The 22,586-nt window shown below is 41.5% G+C and overlaps 1 protein-coding gene across 4 annotated transcripts in view; it reads left to right on the plus strand.

Annotated features, from left to right (window-relative positions):
* Positions 1-21,780, plus strand: part of MILR1 (mast cell immunoglobulin like receptor 1) — a 66,247-nt gene extending 44,467 nt beyond the window's left edge. For 2 of the 4 annotated variants that reach the window (XM_055408220.2, XM_055408218.2), the window contains 7 exons: positions 2,408-2,692; positions 4,788-4,898; positions 10,055-10,144; positions 10,651-10,707; positions 10,833-10,940; positions 11,501-11,581; positions 21,170-21,780. In XM_055408220.2, coding sequence (XP_055264195.1) covers positions 2,408-2,692; positions 4,788-4,898; positions 10,055-10,144; positions 10,651-10,707; positions 10,833-10,940; positions 11,501-11,553 — 704 coding nt within the window. In that variant the 3' untranslated portion in view covers positions 11,554-11,581; positions 21,170-21,780. Of the gene's footprint in view, positions 1-2,407; positions 2,693-4,787; positions 4,899-10,054; positions 10,145-10,650; positions 10,708-10,832; positions 10,941-11,500; positions 11,582-11,715; positions 13,634-21,169 lie in introns of all 4 variants that reach the window. The other 2 variants (XR_016035550.1, XM_088829226.1) reach the window with 2 other exon arrangements.
* The last annotated feature ends 806 nt before the right edge of the window (positions 21,781-22,586 follow it).

A 22,586-nucleotide genomic window follows, 5' to 3' on the forward strand; every position in this document is an offset into this window, starting at 1 on the left:
ACAGACTCCAGAGCCCTCGGGTTCAGTAGTTGGGCTCCTGGGCTTAGTGGCCTGGTAGCACATGGAATCTTAGTTCTTCAACCAGGGATTGAATCCACATCCCCTGCATTGCAAGGTGGATTCTTAAACACTGGATCAGCAGGGAAGTCCCTATAGTTTGTAGAGTTTTTGATGACGGCCATTCTGACTGGTGTGAGACATGGATGGACCTAGAGTCTGTCATACAGAGTAAAGTCAGAAAGAGGGAAAAAAAGTCATGTATTACTGCATATATCTAGGAAAATGGTACAAATGACCCTATTTGCAGGGCAGGAATAGAGACACAGACACAAGGAACAGATGTGTGAATATGGCAGGGGTGGGATGAATTGGGATATTGGGATTGATGGTATGTGCACTGCCACGCATAAAACAGATAGCTAGTGGGAACCTGCTTTACGGCACAGGGAGCTCAGCTCAGTGCTCACCCTAGAGAGGCCCAAGAGGGAGGGGCTGTATGTACACATATAGCTGATTCACTCCATTGTACAGCAGAAAAATAGACGTTGTAAAGCAACTATACTCCAATTTTTTTAAAAAAAAGAAAAAAGAATCTACTATATAGCACAGGGAACCCTACTCAATACTCTGTAATGACCTATAATGGCAACTGAGACAGTGGATATATGTATTTGTATAACTGATTCAGTTTGCTGTACAGCAGAAACTAATACGTCATGGTAAATCAACTGAATCCAATAAAAAATAATTTAAAAAAAGAAGGTAGATCTCATGTTAACTGTTCTTAGCACAAAAGAACTAAATGAATGAATGAATAAAAACATTTTTAAAAAGAATATAGTTTTAATAATGTTTATCTACCTACCGACTGATTCATTAACTAGCAGATTAACTAGAGTTCAGTTTCAAAAGGTTATGTTTGAGGTGGCCAGGAGACATCCAAGTGGATCATGAAATAAGAGGTAGAAAAAGTAGTATGAGGATGGGATCAAGTGCTGGAGGGGGATCAAGTGCCGGAGGAGACAGAAGAGGGAGAACTTTCGCCTGGAGGATTTAGGAAGTTTTATGGGGAAGGTGGCATCTGAATGAGCCTTAAAGGACTCCTTTAATTTAAAAAACAACTGATTTATGGAAGAGTTACAACTCCCTTTCCTTGATCACAGTGATGCTGTGATGCCCTTTACCAGTCCTTTTACAAACTCTGAGGGGAGTTTACATCTTTCCACTAAATTTAGATATCAACCCTTATTCTAGTTTGAATCATCTTATCTCAGAGAGAAGTCCATGCTCTCTGCTTCATCATGAATACATCAATTCCTGAAAATTGCAGGAAGTAGATATCAGTTTTTCATAGGAAAAACAGTCTATGGATGCTATTCCCAAACAAAGTTGCTCTTTGAGGCTCCCATCCCTGGGTACCACTCTGTCAAGGATGCTGCCACCAGGATTCCTGCTCAGGGAAGGGAGGGATGGAGCAAGAAGACTCTAATTTGTTAGTTTCTTTCCTTTGACTCAAACAATGAAACATGTTTCATTGTTTCTGCACCCAGTTGTTAAATTGGCACACTACTGTTAAAAACAGAAGTATCTGCTTGGGAGTTGGCCCTGGCTCTGCCATTTATTAGCTCTGTGGTCTCTGAATTTCAATGGACTCATCTGTGAAATGGGCATAATGCTATCCACCTTTTGTGCTGTTGTGAAGTGAACCAAGATAACGTGGGTAGTGACCCCAACACATGAAGGATACTCAACGATTATCTTTCTTTCCCTGTAATCCTGTTTCATTAAAGAACTAAATAACAAATTACAGAGCTGGATTCTCCCATGAAGTATGGTATGATCTGACAGAGCCTACCAGACTCACTCATTTCTGGTCAAGAATTTCCCTTAACTCTATTTATCAGGGTTACTTCCTGTTTCGGGGAGGAACTGGAAGATAACTGTACAGCTGAATTCTATAAATGACAGTACTGTGAGAAAAGATGATATTTTTAGATTTCCTTGATTAAAAAAAAAAAACACTGTTATCTTACAAGGATTGGGACTAAAAGTACCTCTCAACTACGTACTTGGAGCTGGATCTTTGACAAAATTATACCATCAACCACAAACAAATGGTGAATTCTGATAAAAGGCAAGTTTGCACTCCAGCTCCACAAAGCAGAGAGACGCTTTCCACTCTCTGGCTTTCTCAGAGCCTGGTTCATGCCAGGATACATGGGGTTAACCACATACCTCCTGGTCTTTCCCCATGGAGCTCCTTGTGAGCAGCTTGACGTCACAAGAGGTGTGTCGTTCATCTTTGGGTGAACAGACAGGAATAGAGTAGGGCTTCCATCCATGTTTGTGGACTGAGTGGGGGAACCCAATCTGCTTAGCCATTTAACGTGAACTTTCATTTTTCTAGACCCAGTGACTACACCAGTGCTGAACATTAGCGTCATTCAAACAAAAACAGGCCGATATATAATGCTACGCTGCATCTCAAACAAAGGCTCTCTGCCCATCAATTATACTTTTTTTGAAAAAAACATCACCATATCACCAGTTATTTCCAAGAATGTAAGGAAGTCTGCTGAATTTAACATAACTGAGAGTAACACTGCAGAAGTGAAAGAGTACAAGTGTAAAGCTAAAAACAGATTGCCTGACCATGCAAAATACAGTCAAGCTGTCACCATACCCTCAACAGGTAAGGTCTACCTGAACTCGTTCAACAAGGTCTGGATTTACTTCCAGAAACTGCAGCCTCTCCTCTGCCAACCATTTCCCACTTTGCCCACCTGTTTCTAAGTGTTTTTCCTTCTGTAGGGTCCATACGCTCTGATGGGGCTGCTTTCTGCCATAAAGGAACCATAGAAAAGCCTAGAGAGTGGGGCAGGAAGGGCCCTTGTAGTAAGATTTCCTGACTCTGTTTCCTGCTCAGGTTCTAAGCAATCCCATTAGAACTTGTAACTCTCTTTGTTTTCATTTTCTTTTTTTAAGCACTATTTTTATATATTTATTTCTTTTGACCATGCTGGGTCTTCATTGCTGCACATGGGCTTTTTCTAGTTGCAACAAGTGGAAGCTACTCTTCGTTGCAGTGCACGAGCTTCTCATAGCAAGCAAGACTCCTCTTGTTTGTGGAGCACATGCTGTATGCACACGGGCTTCAGTGGCTGCAGCACAAAGGCTCAGTAGCTGTGGTGGACTGGGCTTAGTTGCCCCATGGCATGTGGAATCTTCCCGGACCAGGGATCAAAAATGTGTCCCGTGCACTGGCAGGCGGTTCTTATCCACTGCACCACCAGGGAAGTCCTGCATCTCTTGAAGCTGCTGGGGTCTCTTGATTTTCTTGTACTTTTTAAAATCGTTTAAAAAAATTCACTTCTAACACTGGTACCTTCCTGCTTGGCTGTTGAATGCCCTACTGCTAATGCTTGTTGAATCTAGATTTCTCTGTTGGGGGCAAGAGCAGCTCCTCTCCCAGTCTTGTGTTTCGGAAGGCGCTGGCTGGATTCTTCTCAGCCACACACTTTCCAATAATCTTCCCATAAGGGATGCCTGCCTGGACCTTATATCTCTACTTTTCTGTACCTCACTCTAGGTTCCTAGACCTGAATTCCCTACCCTATCAGATCAGAACCCACCTCCCAGGGCCTGTGCCAAGTCTCATTCCTAGCTCGTCCTCCCAAGGGTAGATCACCGTGACGATGTGAGCACTCCTGGACTCAAGCCAAAGGAGCTGTTCGTGGGGGCCGAGGGATGACATTTGGCCATGCAGGCAGGGGCTGTCTATGTGTCTGTCAGGTTCCTTAGGGCGCAGATCAGAGCTTGGGTGGGAAGGGGCCAGGCCGGAGAAGAGCCGGCTCTCTTTACACTGTCATGTTCCAGCACAGAACTCTGAGTCTGAGAATTCCAGATTTAAACCTGCCCTTAGGGACTTCCCTGGCCATCTAGTGGTTAAGACTGCATTTCCTAAGCAGGCGGCATGGGTTTGATCCCTGGTCAGGGAACTGGGACCCCGCATGGTGCATGGCCACAAAATTTAAAAAATAAAAACCTGGCCTGATGAAGGGACACTGGTCAAGGTGGGAGGAGAAAAAAAAAATTAGGTTAGCAAGGGTAATAGGCACACAAGGGCATTAAACACCTCATCACCAGAAGATCAGAGCCCACATCTGGGTGTTCAGTAAGTTCTAACAAGTCAGGAAGCCTGTTGGAGTCAGGCCCCAGAGTCAGCCTTTTACCTACAAATCACCGCTAGCTGTGTGACCTTAGAAGAGTCACGGACTCTTATTTAATTGTAAAATGGGAACTTTACTTAATTGAGTCTTAATCTACTTAACTGTAAAATGGGAATAATACCAATGAGATACATAAGGCAATGCACGTAAAGTGCTTAACACAATGTCTGCCTACAGTCAAAAATAAGTGACACCTGTTGGGTAACATAGATCATGCCAACATGACTAAAGACTTTGCCTGACAAATGACCAGGCTGTTCTCAGATTTATGATCCTAATGATGTAGACAATAATCTGTTTGCTAAATGCTATGCTTTTTTTTCTTTGTAAATGACCGTTGGTGTAAGATGGATTTGGTATGACTTTTAGGAACTTCACTAACAAATTAATTCTCAGGTGCTGCAGGTGTCCACATAGGGCAGGGACCCAGGATTCATGGTATCTTGGCTAACTTGGGAGACAGTCATGATCGACCTTTCCAGAACATGCCACAGTTCAGTATCATTGGAAAAGCAGGTTGTGCAGTGACCAGTGAATGCTGTCTTCTTCTTCTTCCAGGAAGAGACTGCGGTCCATTCTGCCTGCAGCTCCTGCTTCTGGGGTTATTACTGGTGCTAATAGTAATCATCCTAATTCTGGCATTTTGGATGCTACCAAAGTACAAATCAAGTAAGTTCCTTAGGAGCTTTGCCATCGTTTTCCCTGGTGGCTCAGACAGTTAAGAAACTGCCTGCAATGCAGGAGACCCGGGTTCAATCCCTGGGTGGGGAAGATCCCCTGAAGAGGGGAATGGCTACTCACTCCAGTATGCTAGCCTGGAGAATCGATGGACAGAGGAGCCTGGCAGGCTATAGTGCTTGGGGTCGCAAAGAGTCGGACACCACTGAGTGACTAACACTTTCACTTTCCCTGGATTTTGGAGACAGACAGCAGGGGAGAAGGTAAGGAGGAAGGGAAAGGAGAATCAGAAATGGGATGTGAAGAAAACGAAAAGAGAAGGAAAAGATGCAAAACGAGAAGATAATGAAGGACTTCCTGAACTGTTCACATTTAGCACAGTTCTCTTTTCTCTGGTGAAGCCTTCCCTATTTAGATTGCTTGTGGGCGTGTTACCTGTGCAGTCACATGGGGCCTGTGCTAAGAAGACATTTTAATGCTCTGCTGTCATTGTCTTAAATTTTGTAATACCTTTTTACCTTTTTTTTAATTTAAAAAAATTATTTTTCAAAATTGTGGTAAAATATGCATGACAATAGAATTTACCAATTTGGCCATTGTTAAGTAGGTCGCGGAGAGTCGGACACGACTGAGCGACTGAACTGAACTGAACTGAACTGAAGTATACAGTTGGGTGGCATTAAGTACATTCACACTCCTGGGCTACCATCACCAGCCATCCACTTTTTCACTTTGCAAATATGACACTCTGTACCTGTCAAACAATGTGCTGCTGCTAAGTTGCTTCAGTCGTGTCCAACTCTGTGCGACCCCATAGACAGCAGTCCACCAGGCTCCTCCGTCCCTGGGATTCTCCAGGCAAGAACACTGGAGTGGGTTGCCATTTCCTTCTCCAATGAATGAAAGTGAAAAGTGAAAGTGCAGTCGCTCAGTCGTGTCCGACCCTCAGCGACCCCATGGACTGCAGCCTTCCAGGCTTCTCTGTCCATGGGATTTTCCAGGCAAGAGTACTGGAGTGGGGTGCCATTGCCTTCTCTGGTCAAACAGTGTAAGTCCCTATTAATTTCTCTCTCTTCCCAGCCCTGGCAAACACCACTCCAATTCCTGTCTTTGAATATATTTTAGAAATCTCATGTAAATGGAATCATACCATATTTGTCATTTTGTAGGTAGCTTCTTTCATTTAGCACAATGTCCTCAAGGTTCATTCATGTTGTATACATGTCAGAATTTCCTTCATTTGGGGGGACTTCCCTGGTGGTCCAATGGTTAGGACTCTGCACTTCCACTGCAGGGGACATGGCTCCAATCTGTGGTTGGGGAACTAAGATCCCACAAGCCTTGTGGTACAAAAGATTTTTTTTCTCCTTCATTTCAAAAGCTGAATAATCAGTTATATATATATGTGTGTGTGTGTATTATACACACACGTATACATACATAACAAATACTTTGCTATCCATTCATTCATCCATCAATGAACTCTTTCTTCAGAAAAAATTCCCAGAAGTGGAACTGCTGGATTGTTTTTTGTGTTTTTTTTTTGAGACTCCTCCATACAGTTTTCCATAGTGGCTGCATCAACTTACATTCCCACCAACAGTGCATAACGGTTTCCTTTAAGCTACATCCTTGTCAACACTTGTTACTTGTTACCTTTTCGATGGTAGCTACTGAACTGAACTGATGATTAGTGATTTTGAACATCTTTCCATGTGCCTGTTGGCCATCTGTCTGTCCTCTTAGAAAATGTCTATACAATTCCTCTGCCTGTTTTTAAATTGCGTTGTTTGGTTTTTTGATGTTGAGCTGTATGAGTTCTTTGTACATTTTGGATATTAACTCCTTATCAGACATATCATTTGCAATATCTTCTTTCATTCAGTAGGCTGCCTTTTTGCTTTGTTGATAATTTCCTTCACTGTGCAAGCTTAATGTAGTCCAATTTATTTATTTTTGCTTTTAGACTTCTCTTGCCTGAGAAGACAGAGCCAAAAAAAAAATAATAATTGTTAAGACCAGTGTCAAAGAGCATACTACCTATGTTCTCTTTTATGTGTTTCATGTTTTCTGATCTCACATTTAGGTTCTTAATCCACTTTATTTTTGTAGATGGTGTGAGAAAGTAGTCCAGTTTGATTCTTTCACATAAAGCTGTCCAGTTTTCCCAGTACCATTTATTGCAACGACTGTCTTTTCCTGACTGTATATTCTTATCTCCCTTGTAAATTAATTGACCATATAAGTAGGGGTTCATTTCTGGGCTCTCTAGTCAGTTTCATTGATCTATGTATCTGTTTCTGTGCCAGTCCCATACTGTTTTGATTACTGTACCATCATAGTACAGTTTGAAATTAGAGAATATGATACCTCCAGCTTTGTTTTTCCTCAGGATAGGTTGTTTTGTGTTTCCAAACAAATTTTAGAATTATTTGCCTAAGTCTGTGAAAAATCCCATTGTTAATTTGACAGGGATTTCATTAAACATGTAGATTGCCTTGGGGAGTACAGCCATTTGCAATATTAATTCTTCCAATCCGTAAGAACGGTGTATCTTTCCATTTGTTTGTGCTGTCTTCAATTTCCTTCATCAATGTCTTATGGTTTCCCAAGTACAGGTCTTTTACCTTCTTGGTAATATTATTCCTAGGTATTTTATTCTTTTTGGTACAGATAGGACTGTTTTCTTAATTTCTCTTTCAGATAGTTCATTGTTGGTGTATAGAAATGCAACTGATCTCTGTATATTATTAATAACTCCATATACTGCAACTTTAGCTGAATTCATTTATTTGTTTCAATAGTTCTAGTTCTTTGGTGGTGTCTTTAAGATTTTCTCTATATAGTATTATGTCATCTGCAGTGACAGTTTTACTTTTTTCTTTCCAGTTTTGATTCCTTTTTTTCTTCTTGTCTGATGGCCGTGGCTCAGACTCCCAAAACTATTGTGAATAAAAGTGGCAAGAGTGAGCATTCTTGTCTTCTTCCTTCTCTTAGAGGAAATGCTTTTGGCTTTTCATCACTGAGTATAATGTTAGCCATGGGCTTGTCATATATGGTCTTTATTATGTTGAGGTATGGTCCCTCTGTACTCACTTTGTTTAGTTTTTATCATAAATCGATATCGAATTTTGTCAAAAGCTTTTTCTGCATCTATTTAAATAATCATATGGCTTTTATTCAATTTGTTAACGTGGTGTATCACACTGATTGATTTGTGGATACCAAAATGTCCTTGTATCTCTGGGATAAATCTCAATTGATCATGGGGTATAATTCTTTCAATGTATTGTTGAATTTGGTTTGCTAATGTGTTGTTGAGGATTTTTGTATCTACATTCATCAGTGATAATGGCCTGTAGTTTTCTTTTTTTTCTAGTGTCTTTGTTTGTCTTTTGTTGTTTGGGTTTTTGCTGTTGTAGTTGTTCGTTTTGGCTGCACCAGGTCTTAGGCGTGACACTTTGGATCTTTTTTTGTTTTTAGTTGCCTCATGGGGGATCTTAGTTGTACCACGAAGGATCTAGTTCCCTGACTAAGGATTAAAACCAGACCCCCTGCATTATGAGCTTGGAGTCTTAGTCAGTGGACCACCAGAGAAGTCCCTCTCTTTGTCTGGCTTTGATAGCAGGGTGATACTGGCTTTGTAGAATGAGTTTGGAAGGGCTCCTTCCTCTTCAATGTTTTATAGAGTTTACCTGTGAAGTCATCTGGTCCAGGATTTTTGTTTGTTGGGAGTCTTTTGATTATTGCTTCCATTTTATATTGAATGGTAATTGGTCTGTTCGTATTTTCTATTTCTTTCTGATTTAGCGTGAGGAGACTGTATATTTTAGGAATTTATCCATTTATTCTAGGTTGTCCGTTTTATTGGTATACAATTGTTTATCTCTTTAACACTTAAATCTCTTAAATTAACACTTTAATCTCTTATGACCCTTTGTATTTCTATGGTTATCAGCTTTAACTTATTTCATTTAAAAAAAATTTTTTTGGACAATATGTAATTTACTTCCACGGAGAATTCTCAGTGAAGTCCCTTAAAAGCATTCTTTTTTTTTTTTTTTAACTGAGGCATAATGGCTTACAATGTTGTGTTGGTTTCTGTCATACAACAATGCAAATCAGTCATAACTATATGTACATCCCTCCTTCTGGAGAATCCCGCCCATCCCCCACTTCTTTCATTTTTTATTTATTTGAGCCCTCTTTTTTCTTGATGAGTCTAGCTAAAAGTTTATCAATTTTGTTTGGCTTTTCATAGAACCAGCTCTTCATCAATCTTTTCTACTGTTTTTAGTTGTTATTTCACTTATTCGTGCTCTAATCTTTATTATTTCTTTCCTTCTAACTTTTCTTCTTTCCTTTTGGTGTAAAGTTAGGCTGTTTATGATTTTTCTTGTTTCCTGAGATAGACTTGTATTGCAATAAACTTCCCTCTTAGAGCTGCTTTTGCTCGGTCCCTTCAATTTTGGATGGTTGTGCTTCCATTTTCATTCATCTTTGGGTATGTTTTTTTTATTTCCTCTTTAATTTCTTCAGTGACTCATTGTTTGTTTAGTAGTATATTGTTTATCCTCCATGTGTTTGTAGGTTTTTTTTTTTTGGTAGTTTTTTTTCTTGTAGTTGATTTCTGGTCTCATATGTTGTGGTCAGAAAAGATGGCTGATATGACTTCAATCCTCTTAAATTTATTGCATCTCATGCATTTTTAAAATTGGTCTTCTCTTCCTACAAAAATCTGAGGATCTTACAAAAGTGGAATTAATATTCTTGAGTACTCGCCAGGGCTAAATGGAACTCAGTTGGGTAATTTAGTATCTCTTACAGATATTAAGAAGCTTTTTACAGGCTATTCTTTTCAGTGAAGGAAAGAAAAGATATCTCTGGCCATCTCAAGCACCATCTGATAGGCAAAGGGTGTTATTTGCAGATCTGAGAAAATAAATCAGAAGGACGCCTGACTTGAAGAAGCAGATGATATAGTCTCCTAGCTGAGCCCACAATTTCCCTTTAATAGACAACACTTTAGGCCACCCAAGAAGGTCATTCTTCCAGAACTTTGGGGAATTCTGCTCTGTGGAGGAGCAGGGAAAAAAAAAATGTGGCTGAATTGGTTTATTTTAATGATTTTGCACCAACTTACGTAGGAAAAGCTATGAAAGATAGTGCACCCAGAGTCTACGGAAATATACCCATGGAAGCTGGAATATATGCAAATGTCTGTGAAAATCAAACAGGTAAGAGAATTTCGTTTGAGATTTTGGTTGGTTTGAGGTTTTTGTCTTTAAAATTTTTTAAGGTCATACAGACACATGGGTAAAATACTGAAGAAGCTGAGTATATTGTCTCCCTCCCGCCTCAGCACTCAATCCCACTTTCCACAGATATTTTACGTGTGTTTTAGCATCTAAGTAAATGGTAGCAATGGTAGCATGTCACAGATATGCTATTCTACACCTGATTTTTTCAGTTAACAACATATCTTGGAGATTATTTTTTAATATCACTTCAGAATGATCCACATTGCGTTCCAATAACTTTTATGATCACCTCTTAAAGTTGGCATCATTTACTGCTTTATGGTAAACAGACCCAGCGCTTTGGCCAACAATGAGAACAACCCCAGCCAGTGTTGATGCTGACTGAGGGCCAGCCATGTTTCAGGCACAGAGCTAAGTGACCTATCTTCTCTGTCTGGTGCAAACACCACTAACTCCCAAATCATATCATCCCCATTTTACAGATGAGAAACCTGTGCCAGGCTTAGAAACAAAACAATGTGTTTCCAGTGCCCAAGATGGTAAGTACTCTGTGCAAAGTTCAGAAGCGACATGCCATTGCAAGGGTAGCTGACTAAGCCACTGCCCTCAGGAGATCAGAGATTTGGACCATAGACCCAATAACTGTTTCTTGTCTTTTACCCAGGGGCTGAATACTCCCAGGAGATACATTATGCTGCCCCCGTGTTCCAGCAGGTGGCACCAAGAGATCAGAGTGAACCACAGTTTGGGATAGGAGACACAGTTGAAATGGGTCAGTGGTTTCTGTGAGGCCGTCATTGGCTTTAGGAACCCAAGGATGGGATGAACAGGGGAACATGCACACTCTAGGAAACCAATAGCAACCAGCACCACAGCGCCTAATAAATTTCATCAGGACGTGGGTGGATGGGGAAGAGGAAAGGATGTGGTAGGGAGTGTATCACATAAAAAAAATCCAGAGAGAACAATCCAAGTGCACTTCTAAAATGCTTTCAAGAATAAATCACATAATGTAGTCCAGGAAAAAAAGACAGTTAATACTTGGTTTTATCAGGCCCCCCAGCTACCAAAATAGAATTTTAAAAGAGCTTCTATAGATATATATCCAAGATTGAAGGCAAAAGGAGAAGAGGGCGGCAGAGGATAAGATGGTTAGATAGCGTCACTGACTCAGTGGACACAAGCTTGAGGAAACCCTGGGAGATGGTGAAGGACACGGAAGCCTGGCATGCTGCAGTCCACTGGGTCACAAAGAATCAGACATGACTTAGCAACTGAACAACAACAACAACATCCTAAGTTTACTGAATTATTTTCTCTTTTATATTACAGAAAACAGTAATAATTCTAAAGGCGGATATGTCTATTCTGAACTTGTCTTCTGAGATTTAACGATGTAGGCTACATCTCAAGGTAAGATGCTTTTTATAAAGCTGATTTCCATAAAGAAAAAGCAAACTTGATTGATACTTCGAAAGGTTTCACCTAGTTAACCAAAGTGACTCGCTGCTTTTCATGCTTAAACACTATTCCTTTGGCTTTTTCAGGTACATACAATCCTGTCATCAGACAAGAGTTTTGTTAGGTGGGATCCTGACTAATGACAGTTTTTACATGCTTTTGCCATTTTTTGGCAAGGATCATTTCCCCTATTTCCACACCATTTAATAAAGAATAATTTTTTGACCACTGTGTTCTTCATAGTGCATCCTGGAAGCTTATGACAATTATCTCCTCATCCCCATGCCCATTGAAGTCTCAGAAGCAAACACACAAAGCAAAAACCATGCCTGAATTCCCAAACAAAACTTGGTGACCTTGAAAAGGTGTCTGAAGAAAACAGTACCTGCAGTCACCTCTGGAGAAAGGCAAGATCACTCAACGAGAACACATTTATTATCCACTGCTACTAACATTTGCTCTTAGCTTCCGGAAGCCTGCAAATTCATTTCTATTGATTTCCGTGGACTTTCTCAGTCCTCAAGATTTAGCTCCTGTCAGAAGCGTGCCTTTACGTGCTACATTTCCAGTCAGCTCTCTGTCAAGAGGACAGCCCAGAGTTGAGTTGGGGGAGAAGTGAGAAATGGATTGGTTTCCCAGGATTGCTGTAACAGATTACTACAAACTGCTGACTTAAAATAACAGACATGTATTTTCTCATAGGGCTTCCCTGATAGCTCAGTTGGTAAAGAATCTACCTGCAATGCAGGAGACCCGGTTTGATTCCTGAATCGGGAAGATCTGCTGGAGAAGGGATAGGCTACCACTCCAGTATTGGTGGGAGTGACTTAGCACACACACACAGTAGATTCAGGAACTACCCAGATGATCCAGGTTGATCTTATCTTGAGATTCTTAAGTTATTAATTACACCTTCAAAGACCCTTTTCTCAAGTAAGGTGATATTCATGAGTTCCAAGTGTTAGGACTTATGGGAGCCACCATTCAGTCCACTTGAGGGGCAAAAATATTTCTGGTTTGAATCTCTCATCCCAGGAGTTATAAGTAAAGTTCAATAAAGCCAAGAGGCATTTCTGGGGTTCTGGACACAAAATAACTTGGCCAAAATTGCTCCACTATGTTCTTCTTCCGGGGGGGTTGCCTGAACCTCAGTCTTAACTATTCTCAGCAATGGACCTCTGACTAGAAAAATCATAGTTATCAGCTAATTAGACACTAACTGTGTAACACCCTTGGGGCCAGTATTATTAACTTGATTTTATAGGTAAGGAAATTGAGGCTTAGATGGGGTAAGTAATTTCACAGGGTCATCCCCAGCTTGGTAAGTGGTTGAACTGGGACTTAAATCCCAGCAAAGAATGACAATAGCACTGGCTGTGGGAATGCATATCCAGGGTGGGAAGGGGTATGTTGTACACACAGGTCCAGGCGAATCTGAGGATTTTGTTGCCATAAAGCAGCATTCATGAGCTTAATTTCCCCTTCTTTCTGTGGACATTTTTATTGGCTTGGCCAATAAGTCCGTCTGGGTTCTTTCCATAAGATGTTATAGAAAACCCCAAATGAACTTTTGACCAACCCTAAAGAAGGCTGAGCACCAAAGAATCAATGCTTTCGAACTGTGATGCTGGAGAAGAGACTATTGAGAGTCCCTTAGATAGCAAGGAGATCAAAACAGTCAATCCTAAAGGAAATCAACTCAATATTCATTGGAAGGACTGATGCTGAAGCTCCATTCTTTGGCCACTTGATGCAAAGAATTGACTCACTGGAAAAGAGCCTACTGCTGGAAAGACTGAAGGCAGGAGAAGGGGGAGACAGAGGATAAGATGGTTGGATGGATCACCAACTCAATGGACATGAGTTTGAGCAATCTCCAGGAGATACTGAAGGACAGAGAAGCCTGGCTTGCTGCAGTCCATGGAGTCGCAAAGAGGAGGACACAGCTTCGTGACTGAACAACAACAATATTTGGAGGAACTCAGTATATCACAGAGGCTGAGGGTGAGGCTATCCAGGCTCAGTGCTAATTGTGTGATTCTGGGTCAGTTACATAAAATCCTGGGGTTCAGTTTCCTCACTTAAGTGGGTAGGGGAAAGAGGAGAGGGACAGGGAGAAATATTACCTACATCATGGAGCTGCTGTGAGAATTAACTCAGGTAATGAACGTAAAAGGTGTGGAACAGGGCCGGGCACAGAGTAAGAACTGAAAAAAAAAAGGCTAGCAATTCATAGTATGCTCATCCTTAGCACCTGTCATACAGATTGGCTGCTCCCCTTAGAAATCTTCAGTCTTTGAGGTCATAAAGTTAGTTACTTGGCCACCATTAACCTCTTGATGTAGTAACCTGAGCTCCTTCCTGAAGCAGGGCCTGAGGCAAGGACTTGGTGTAGGCTGTTTATTTGAGGGCCCAGCCAGAGTGAAATAGAGAAGAAACCAACACAAGAGGTGGGGAGGGGCTGGTGAATAATGAGCACCCCAGTAACTGGATTTGATCCTATTAAGACCACCCGAGGTCTCAAAGTCCAGTATGTCCCTGGGTTTCACAGCATGCCCTGAATCGACAGCCTATTTTCTCTTTGCAAAGCTTCTAAAGCAGTTAGCAGAAGCCAACCAACCCACAATCCATATAATTACCACTGCTTCCTGCCTTTCAAGTGCTGGAACTATTGCGTAACCTCGAGCTTCATTATCTACCTCTGCTCTCTTCCCCACTGCAAGGGAAAGTCTCAGTAATTGTGAAGCTATAACATGTAAGGATTATCTCTACTCCCCATACCACCAGCAACAGAGTCCTTGTTGCCATTCATCCTGGGAGGACATCTGTTTATCAGGGCTGCTTTTTTCTCCAGCCTTCTGATAGTCTGATAGTCTTGAAAGCAGAGCCTGAGAAAAGGCCTTCTGTGGAACAGAAGGGACATTAGCAAACAGGTCTGAGGGACTGAAGGAAAAGCCAGAACGTGGTGTAAGGTTGAGTTGGGCATTGCTGTGGGGAACTGAGGCTCGATTCCACTGGAACTGTCTGTGGAGTGAAAAAATGCCTCTCGGAATTATCCCCTTGAGAACTGAGAGTGAGAAGCACTTATCCATCGGTTCCCAACCCCCACTGGCTGAGGGCTGCCCCCAGGAGGTGATGCATATGGGCATTCCAAATGGGCTTCCGTTGGCCTCTCACCCGAGGCACTGGAAAGCCCCAGGGTAGAAAAGGAGTAATATGTCTTGAACACTTAAAGCAAGGAAGCTGTCAACACAAAGTGGGTGAGGCTGCAGATGCAGCTGGAATCAGAGGATGTGACTGCTGGCTCCTCTGTCATCTCTCAACATTTCCTTTGTAATGACTATGTTGTTTAGTTGCTTGTGTCTGACTCTTTGCGACCCCATGGACTGCAGCACGCCAGGCTTTCCTGTCCTTCACCATTTCCCGAGGTAACAACTATAATAACAACAATAATAATAACTGTCATGGGCTGAGCATATACCAGGTTCCGGGCACCGTGAAGTGTTTTGTGTACTTCTCACAACACCCTCCTCACACAACCCCAACTTTCTGTGGCCTCCACCTGCACCTACCCACCCCCAGTCATTGAGCCCCAGCCCATGGCTTTTGAACTGAATTGTTTAGGAGGGGAAGGGGAGGAAAAGGAAGAGGAAGAGGATCTATTGAGTTTTCATTCAATAGATACATTTTTTTCATGTCTAGAAGCTTCCCTTTGGGTTTTTTGTTTTTTTTTTTTGCTGAGCTGGGTCTTAGTTGCAGCACGAGGGCTCTTTGGTTGGGGCATGCGGGATCTAGTCCCCTGACCAGGAATGGAGCCTAAGTCCCCTGCATTGGGGGTGCAGAGTCTTAGCCACTGAATCACCAGGGACACCCCTGGTTCTTTTCAAACCCACATATTCTTTTTTTTTTTTGGTTGTGAAATAGAGTACGCATTATATAAAAATGCATACAAATATATATCCACAGTTTAATAAGTTCTATTAAGTAGACACTAGCAACAGAATGTTGTCAGCATCCCAGAAGCCCTCTGCATAGCTCTTTTCAATCACAACCCCAATTCCCCAACTTAACTACCCTGTTATGGGAATCACACCTTTGCTTTTCTTTATAGCTTTACCACCTATATATGCATTCCTAAGCACCATCTTTAGTTTTGCCTGCTTTTTCAAAATTGAATGTAAATAAAATCACATAGCATTTATTCTCATGTCTGGCTCCTTTTGCTCAACATTGTATTTGAGAGGTTTACCCAAGATGCTGCATGTATTTGTAATTCATTTATATCCTCTTGCTCAGTTCAGTTCAGTCGATCAGTTATGTCAGACTCTTTGTGACCCCTTGGACAGTAGCACACCAGGCTTCCCTGTCCATCACCAACTCCTGGAGCTTGTTCAAACTCATGTCCATCAAGTCAGTGATGCCATCCAACCCTTTCATCCTCTGTTGTCTCCTTCTCCTTCTGTTTTCAATCTTCCCCAGAATCAGAGTCTTTCCCAGTGAGTCAGTTCTTCACATCAGGTGGCCAAAGTATTGGAGCTTCAGCTTCAACATCAGTCCTTCCAATGACTATTCAGAGTTGATTTCCTTTAGGATTGACTGGTTTGATTTCTTTGCTGTCCAAGGGACTCTCAAGAGTCTCTTCTCCAATACCACAGTTCAAAAGCATCAATTCTTCCATGCTCAGCTTTCTTTATGGTCCAAACTCTCACATCCATACATGACTACTGGAAAAACTATAGCTTTGACGATACAGACCTTTGTCAGTAATGTCTCTGCTTTTTAATATGCTGTCTAGATTATTATTATCTTGCTAAGTAGTATTCCCTTGTTTGAATACACTATAATTTATCTATTCTGAGCTTCCCTGGTAGTTCAATGGTAAAGAATTTGCCTGCAACAGGAGCCGCAGGAGATTCAGTTTCCATCCCTAGGTCAGGAAGATCCCCTAGAGGAGGGCATCCCAACCCACTCCAGTATTCTTGCCTGGAGAATCCCATGGACAGAGGAGCCTGGTGGGCTACAGTCTATAGGGTTGAGAAGAGTAGGATACAGCTGAAGCGACTTAGCATGCACACGCACAGCTTGGAACTGTTACAAACAATGCAGTTATGACCTTTCTTACATGTCTTGCACGTCTCCTGGTTCCCAAGTGCATGCAATTATGTTGAACATACATAGGAATACAATTACTGGGGCATGCGGTATGTTTAGTTCACTGATTCCTAAAATGTTGACGTTCACTCTTGCCATCTCCTGTTGGAACACTTCCAATTTGCCTTGATTCATGGACCTAACGTTCCAGATTCCTATGCAATATTGCTCTTTACAACATCGGACTTCACTTCTATCACCAGTTACATCCAAAACTGGGTGTTGTTTTTGCTTTGGCTCTGTCTCTTCATTCTTTCTGGACTTATTTCTCCACTGATCTCCAGTAGCATACTGGGCATTTACCAACCTGGGGAGTTCATCTTTCAGTGTCCTATCTTTTTGCCTTTTCATATAGTTTATGGGGTTCTCAAGGCAAGAATACTGAAGTGGTTTGCCATTCTCTTCTCCAGTGGACCACGTTTTGTCAGAACTCTCCACCATGACCCATCCATCTTGGGTGGCCCTACACAGCATGGCTGGCTCATAGTTTCAATGAGTTAGACAAGGCTGTGGTCCATGTGATCAGATTGGTTAGTTTTCTGTGATTGTGGTTTTCAGTCTGTCTGCCCTCTGATGGAGAAGGATAAGAGGCTTATGGAAGCTTCCTGATGGGAAAGACCGACTGAGGGGGAAACTAGGCCTTGTTCTGATGGGCGAGGCCATGATCAGTAAATCTTTAATCCAATTTTCAGTTGATGGGTGGGGTTGCAACTCCATGGACTGTAGCCTACCAGGCCCCTCTGTTCATGGGATTTTCCAGGCAAGAATACTGGAATGCGTTGCCATTTCCTTCTCCAGGAGATCTTCCCAACCCAGGGATTGAACCCAGGTCTCCCGGATTGTAGGCAGACGCTTTATCATCTGAGCCACCAGGGATGTTATTTACCTGGGGCCAAACCACGGTGGAGGTAGTGAAGATAATGGCAACCTCCTTCAAAAAGTCCCATGCACACACTGCTACATTCAGTCCCCCTAACCCTGCAGCAGGCCACTGCCGACCCACGCCTCCACCAGAGACTCCTAGACACTCTATTCATTTCCAAGGAAAACCATTCAATATCACAGTAATCCAAGTCTATGCCCCAACCAGTAATGTTGAAGAAACTGAAGTTGAACAGTTCTATGAAGACCTACAAGACCTTCTAGAACTAACACCCAAAAAAGATGTTCTTTTCATTATAGGGGACTGGAATGCAAAAGTAGGAAGTCAAGAAATACCTGGAGTAACAGGTATTTCAAATCCCTTACGATTATACAGTGGAAACGAGAAATAGATTTAGAGGATTAGATCTGATAGAGTGCCTGAAGAACTATAGACAGAGGTTCGTGACATTGTATGGGAGGCAGGGATCAAGACCATCCCCAAGAAAAAGAAATGCAAGAAGGTAAAATGGTTGTCTGAGGAGGCCTTACAAATAGCCGTGAAAAGAGAAGTGAAAGGCAAAGGAGAAAAGGAAAGATATACCCGTTTGAATGCAGAGTTCCAAAGAATAGCAAGAAGAGATAAGAAAGCCTTCCTCAGTGAACAGTGCAAAGAAATAGAGGAAAACAATAAAATGGGAAAGACTAGAGATCTCTTCAAGAAAATTAGAGAAAAATTTAAAATTAAAAGTTGGCTTAAAACTCAAGATTCAGAAAACTAAGATCATGGCATCTGGTCCCATCACTTCATGGCAAATAGATGGGGAAACAGTGGAAACAGTAACAGACTATCTTTTTGGACTCCAAAATCACTGCAGATGGTGACTGCAACCATGAAATTAAAAGATGCTTGCTCCTTGGAAGAAAAGTTATGACCAACCTAGACAGCATATTAAAAAGCAGAGACATTACTTTGCCAACAAAGATCCATCTTGTCAAAGCTATGGTTTTTCCAGTAGTCATGTACGGATGTGAGAGTTGGACCATAAAGAAAGCTGAGCGCCGAAGAATTGATGCTTTTGAACTGTGGTGTTGGAAAAGACTCTTGAGAGTCCCTTGGACTGCAAGGAGATCCAACCAGTCCATCCTAAAGGAAATCAGTACTGAATATTCATTGGAAGGACTGATGCTGAAGCTGAAACTCCAGTACTTTGGCCACCTGATGGGAAGAACTGACTCATTGGAAAAGACCCTGATGCTGGGAAAGATTGAGGGCAGGAGGAGAAGGGGACAACAGAGGATGAGATGGTTGGATGGTATCACCAACTCAATGGACATGAGTTTGGGTGGACTCCGGGAGTTGGTGATAGACAGGGAGGCCTGGCGTGCTGCGGTTCATGGGGTTGCAAAGAGTCGGACATGACTGAGCAACTGAACTGAACACAGTGATTTTAACTTACATTTTCCCTGATAACTAATAAGGTCAAGCACTTTTACATATATTTGCAGGCCATTTGAATTTCTTTTACAAGGTGCCTATTTGAGGTACTTGGCCTGTTATTCTACTGAAGTGTTTTGACTTTTTCACATTTTTTAGTAGCTGTTCTCCTACTCTGTAGCTTGATTTTTCAGTATCTTAATGGTAATTTTTTGTTGAAGTTCTTTCTTCTGTTTTAGCTTACAGTTTTTATTATAACCAAGTAGCTTTATCGAACACAAAATTCAGTAGACTTAAAATTCTAATGCATTATATCATGCAAAATTGATTTCTGGCTTGTAATGATTGGTGACTACAGATCCACTTTTATTATTTTTACTCAATATTAGTTCCCATATAGGCTTTCATATGTTTACATAGTTTAACTTTTTCAGCACATATCATCTTTTTAAAAAAATCTGTTTATTCATTTATTTTTGGTTGTGATGGGTCTTCACTGCTGTGTGAGGGCTTTCTCTAGTTGGGTCGAGCAGGGGCTACTCTTCCTTGGGGTGCATGGGCTTCTCATTCAGCACATATCATTTAATTCTTGCATTGTTGGTTGGTTGGTTGGTTTAGTTGCTAAGTCGTGTCCAACTCTTTTGTGACGCCATGGACTACCTGCCATGCTCCTCTGTCCATGGGATTTCCCAGGCAAGAATCCTGGAGTGGGTTGCCATTTCCTCTTCCAGGTTGATGAAGATTTAAGAACTTCTTGTGCCTGCCGTGTCTTTATAGTTAGTTCTTTTTTGTCTGTGTGTCCAGATGAATATTTTTTCAAATTGAGGTCATACAAGCATTATCCTATACTACTATCTACTAAAGGTTTTTCTTCTTCTTTTTTTTTACTAAACGCTTTTTTAGTTACTTTCATGTTTCAGTCTATATCAACCTGCAACTGTTTCTGCGATGTGAAATTGGCATCACATTTTGTTTTTTATTCTATTATTTATTTTTGGCTGTGCTGGGTCTTTGATGCTTTGCACTGGTTTTCCTCTAACTGCGGTGAGCAGGGGCTACTCTTCGCTGTGGTGCACAGGTTTCTCAGTGCAGCGGCTTCTCTTGTTGCAGAGCGCGGGCTCTAGGTGCATAGGCTCCAGGAGCTGCAGCATGCCGACTCAGCAGTTGTGGCACATGGGGTTAGTTGCTCCGTGGCATGTGGAGTCTTCCCAGACCAGGGATCAAACCTGTGTCCCCTGCTTTGGCATCAGATTCTTACCTACTGCACCACCAGAGAAATCCTGGCATCTCATTTGTTTCCCCTCCCCTGCATGGATATACCCCATTGCTACAGCACTGTCTACTGAAAAGGCCGTCCTTTCCCCACTAAACTGCAGTGTCATCTTTGTCACTAATCAAATGTTCATATACATGTGGGTTTCTTTCTGGGCTGTGGATTCTGTTTCACTGTTCTATATTTATCTCTCCCGTGTCAATGCCATACTCAGCTTTTAAATAGACCGTAATAGCTGGAAGAGCAGTTTCCCCACCTTGTTCTTTTTAGTCATGTCTTAGCTTTTCTTGACCTTTTCATTTCTGTACTTGGCAAGGCTTGTGGGATCTTAGTTTCCCAACCAGGGTTGGAATCCATGCCCCCTGTAGTGGAAACACAGAGCCTTAACCACAAAACCGCCAGGGAAGTCCCTGCATTTCCATACAAATTTTAGTCAGCTTATTATTTCCTTACCAAAAAAACTAAACATAGTACGGATTTTGATTGATATCGCGTTGAACTTTTAGATCAACTTGGGGAGAATTAATATTTTTATAATATTGAGTTTTCTGAACTCCAAGTATTTCATCATTTGTTTGTCTTCCACTCTCTCAGTAGTGTTTTATCATTTTCTGTATAAACAATCTTGTGTACTTTTTGTTAGATTTAGTCCTAGGTGGTCAATATTTTGAGGCTATGTTAAGTTGTATTTTTATTTTATGTTGTGGATACACAGAAACACAATCACATTTCTTGGTCAACTTTGTATCCAGCAACCTTGCTAAATTCCCTTCTCAATTTTAATAATTTGTCTAAAGGTCTTTTAATTTATCTGTAGGTTTTCTTACAATCTGGAGACCAGACAACTACTGCTGCTACTGTTAGCGTTGTTGCCTTCAATACAACTGCCTCATCCAGAAACTGGAGCCCAGTGGAGGGTGGAATTCTGCCATTAGCGACACTTGCTTTTCAGCGGAAATCATCATCTCCCATCTCCTTTCCAGGTCCTATGGACGTGCGTCTAATTGGTGGAAGATATTCACAGTCATACCCTGGCAGCAAGGGAATTGCAATTTTTCAGGTCTCAGGCCCCACGAAATAGAAGAAGGGTTATGATGTGGCTTAAGAGAATCAACCAAAATAACTACCACTTTAGCCAAAATACCAATCAAGACTGAGGGGAAAATAAACACATTTTAAGACAAAGGAGGAGGTTTCTCAATCGCATTCACACAGAGTGAATCACACAATGTACTACATGAAAAAGGAAACTGAATACAGATTCAAGAAGCATGCGTGTGTGGCGGGGCGAGGAATGAGAAACGGAGGTATATGAGGTTTGAAAACATTATAAAATTAGCAGGATTTTGAAGGTGTGCTATGAGTATATGGCTAAACAAGTAGAAAATGTAAATGTAACATGAAAGTCCAAATATAAATCTAAATATGGATGAGAGTTTAGTATGTGAAAAATTCGGCATATTAAATCAATGGGGAAAAGATGGAACATTCAATACAGTGTAAAAATTGAAAACCACATTTAAAATATTAGAACTCCATTTTTTTTTCCACTTTATTCTTTACAAAAAAATCCATTCAGCTAGCTCAAATATTAAAATACCTAAAAATTAAGCCACAGAAGTGGAGGAATTTTATAATAATCTTTAAGAGGGAAAGGCTTTTCTAGGTAGGACTCATGATCCAGAAGACATAAATGAGTGTTAAATTTAGTTAGATGAAACATTTAAAAATCTTTAACTAAATCAAAAGAATGGGGAGGGGAAATATTTTTAATCCATGTCTCTGATAAAGTATGATGTTCTCCAATGTATGATGAGCTCTCAGAAATCATTAAGAAAAAGGCCAGCAACCCAATAGGAAACTGGGAGAAGGCAGAATATGCAAGGTGACACCAGGGCAGCAGAAAAACCCTGCTGGGATGAGGAGCTGCAAATAGTTGTGCTCTGACCAGTTCCCTTCAAGCATCTGTCCCTTCTGCCCCTTCTGGTCCTGGAGCTGGGGGATTTCAGCCTAAGGAGACTGCCTTCTCTCAGTGCTACATCTCCTAAAGGAGATAAAGGGGAGCGCGAACCATAGGGATGATCATCAGTGAGTGGCTCGGCGATGGCTGAAGATCACGCATTCTTCCTTCTCCTTTATTGCCCTGGAGAGACAGGCACTAGTCCTCGCCTTTGACCTTCCCCATTACACGCTATCAGAAACAGTAACTAAGATCTCGGACAGTGCATCAACTC

This window comes from Moschus berezovskii, chromosome 20 (assembly GCF_049115385.1).
Source record: "Moschus berezovskii isolate FMDL1 chromosome 20, NW_MosBer_1.0, whole genome shotgun sequence".
Taxonomy (NCBI): domain Eukaryota; kingdom Metazoa; phylum Chordata; class Mammalia; order Artiodactyla; family Moschidae; genus Moschus; species Moschus berezovskii.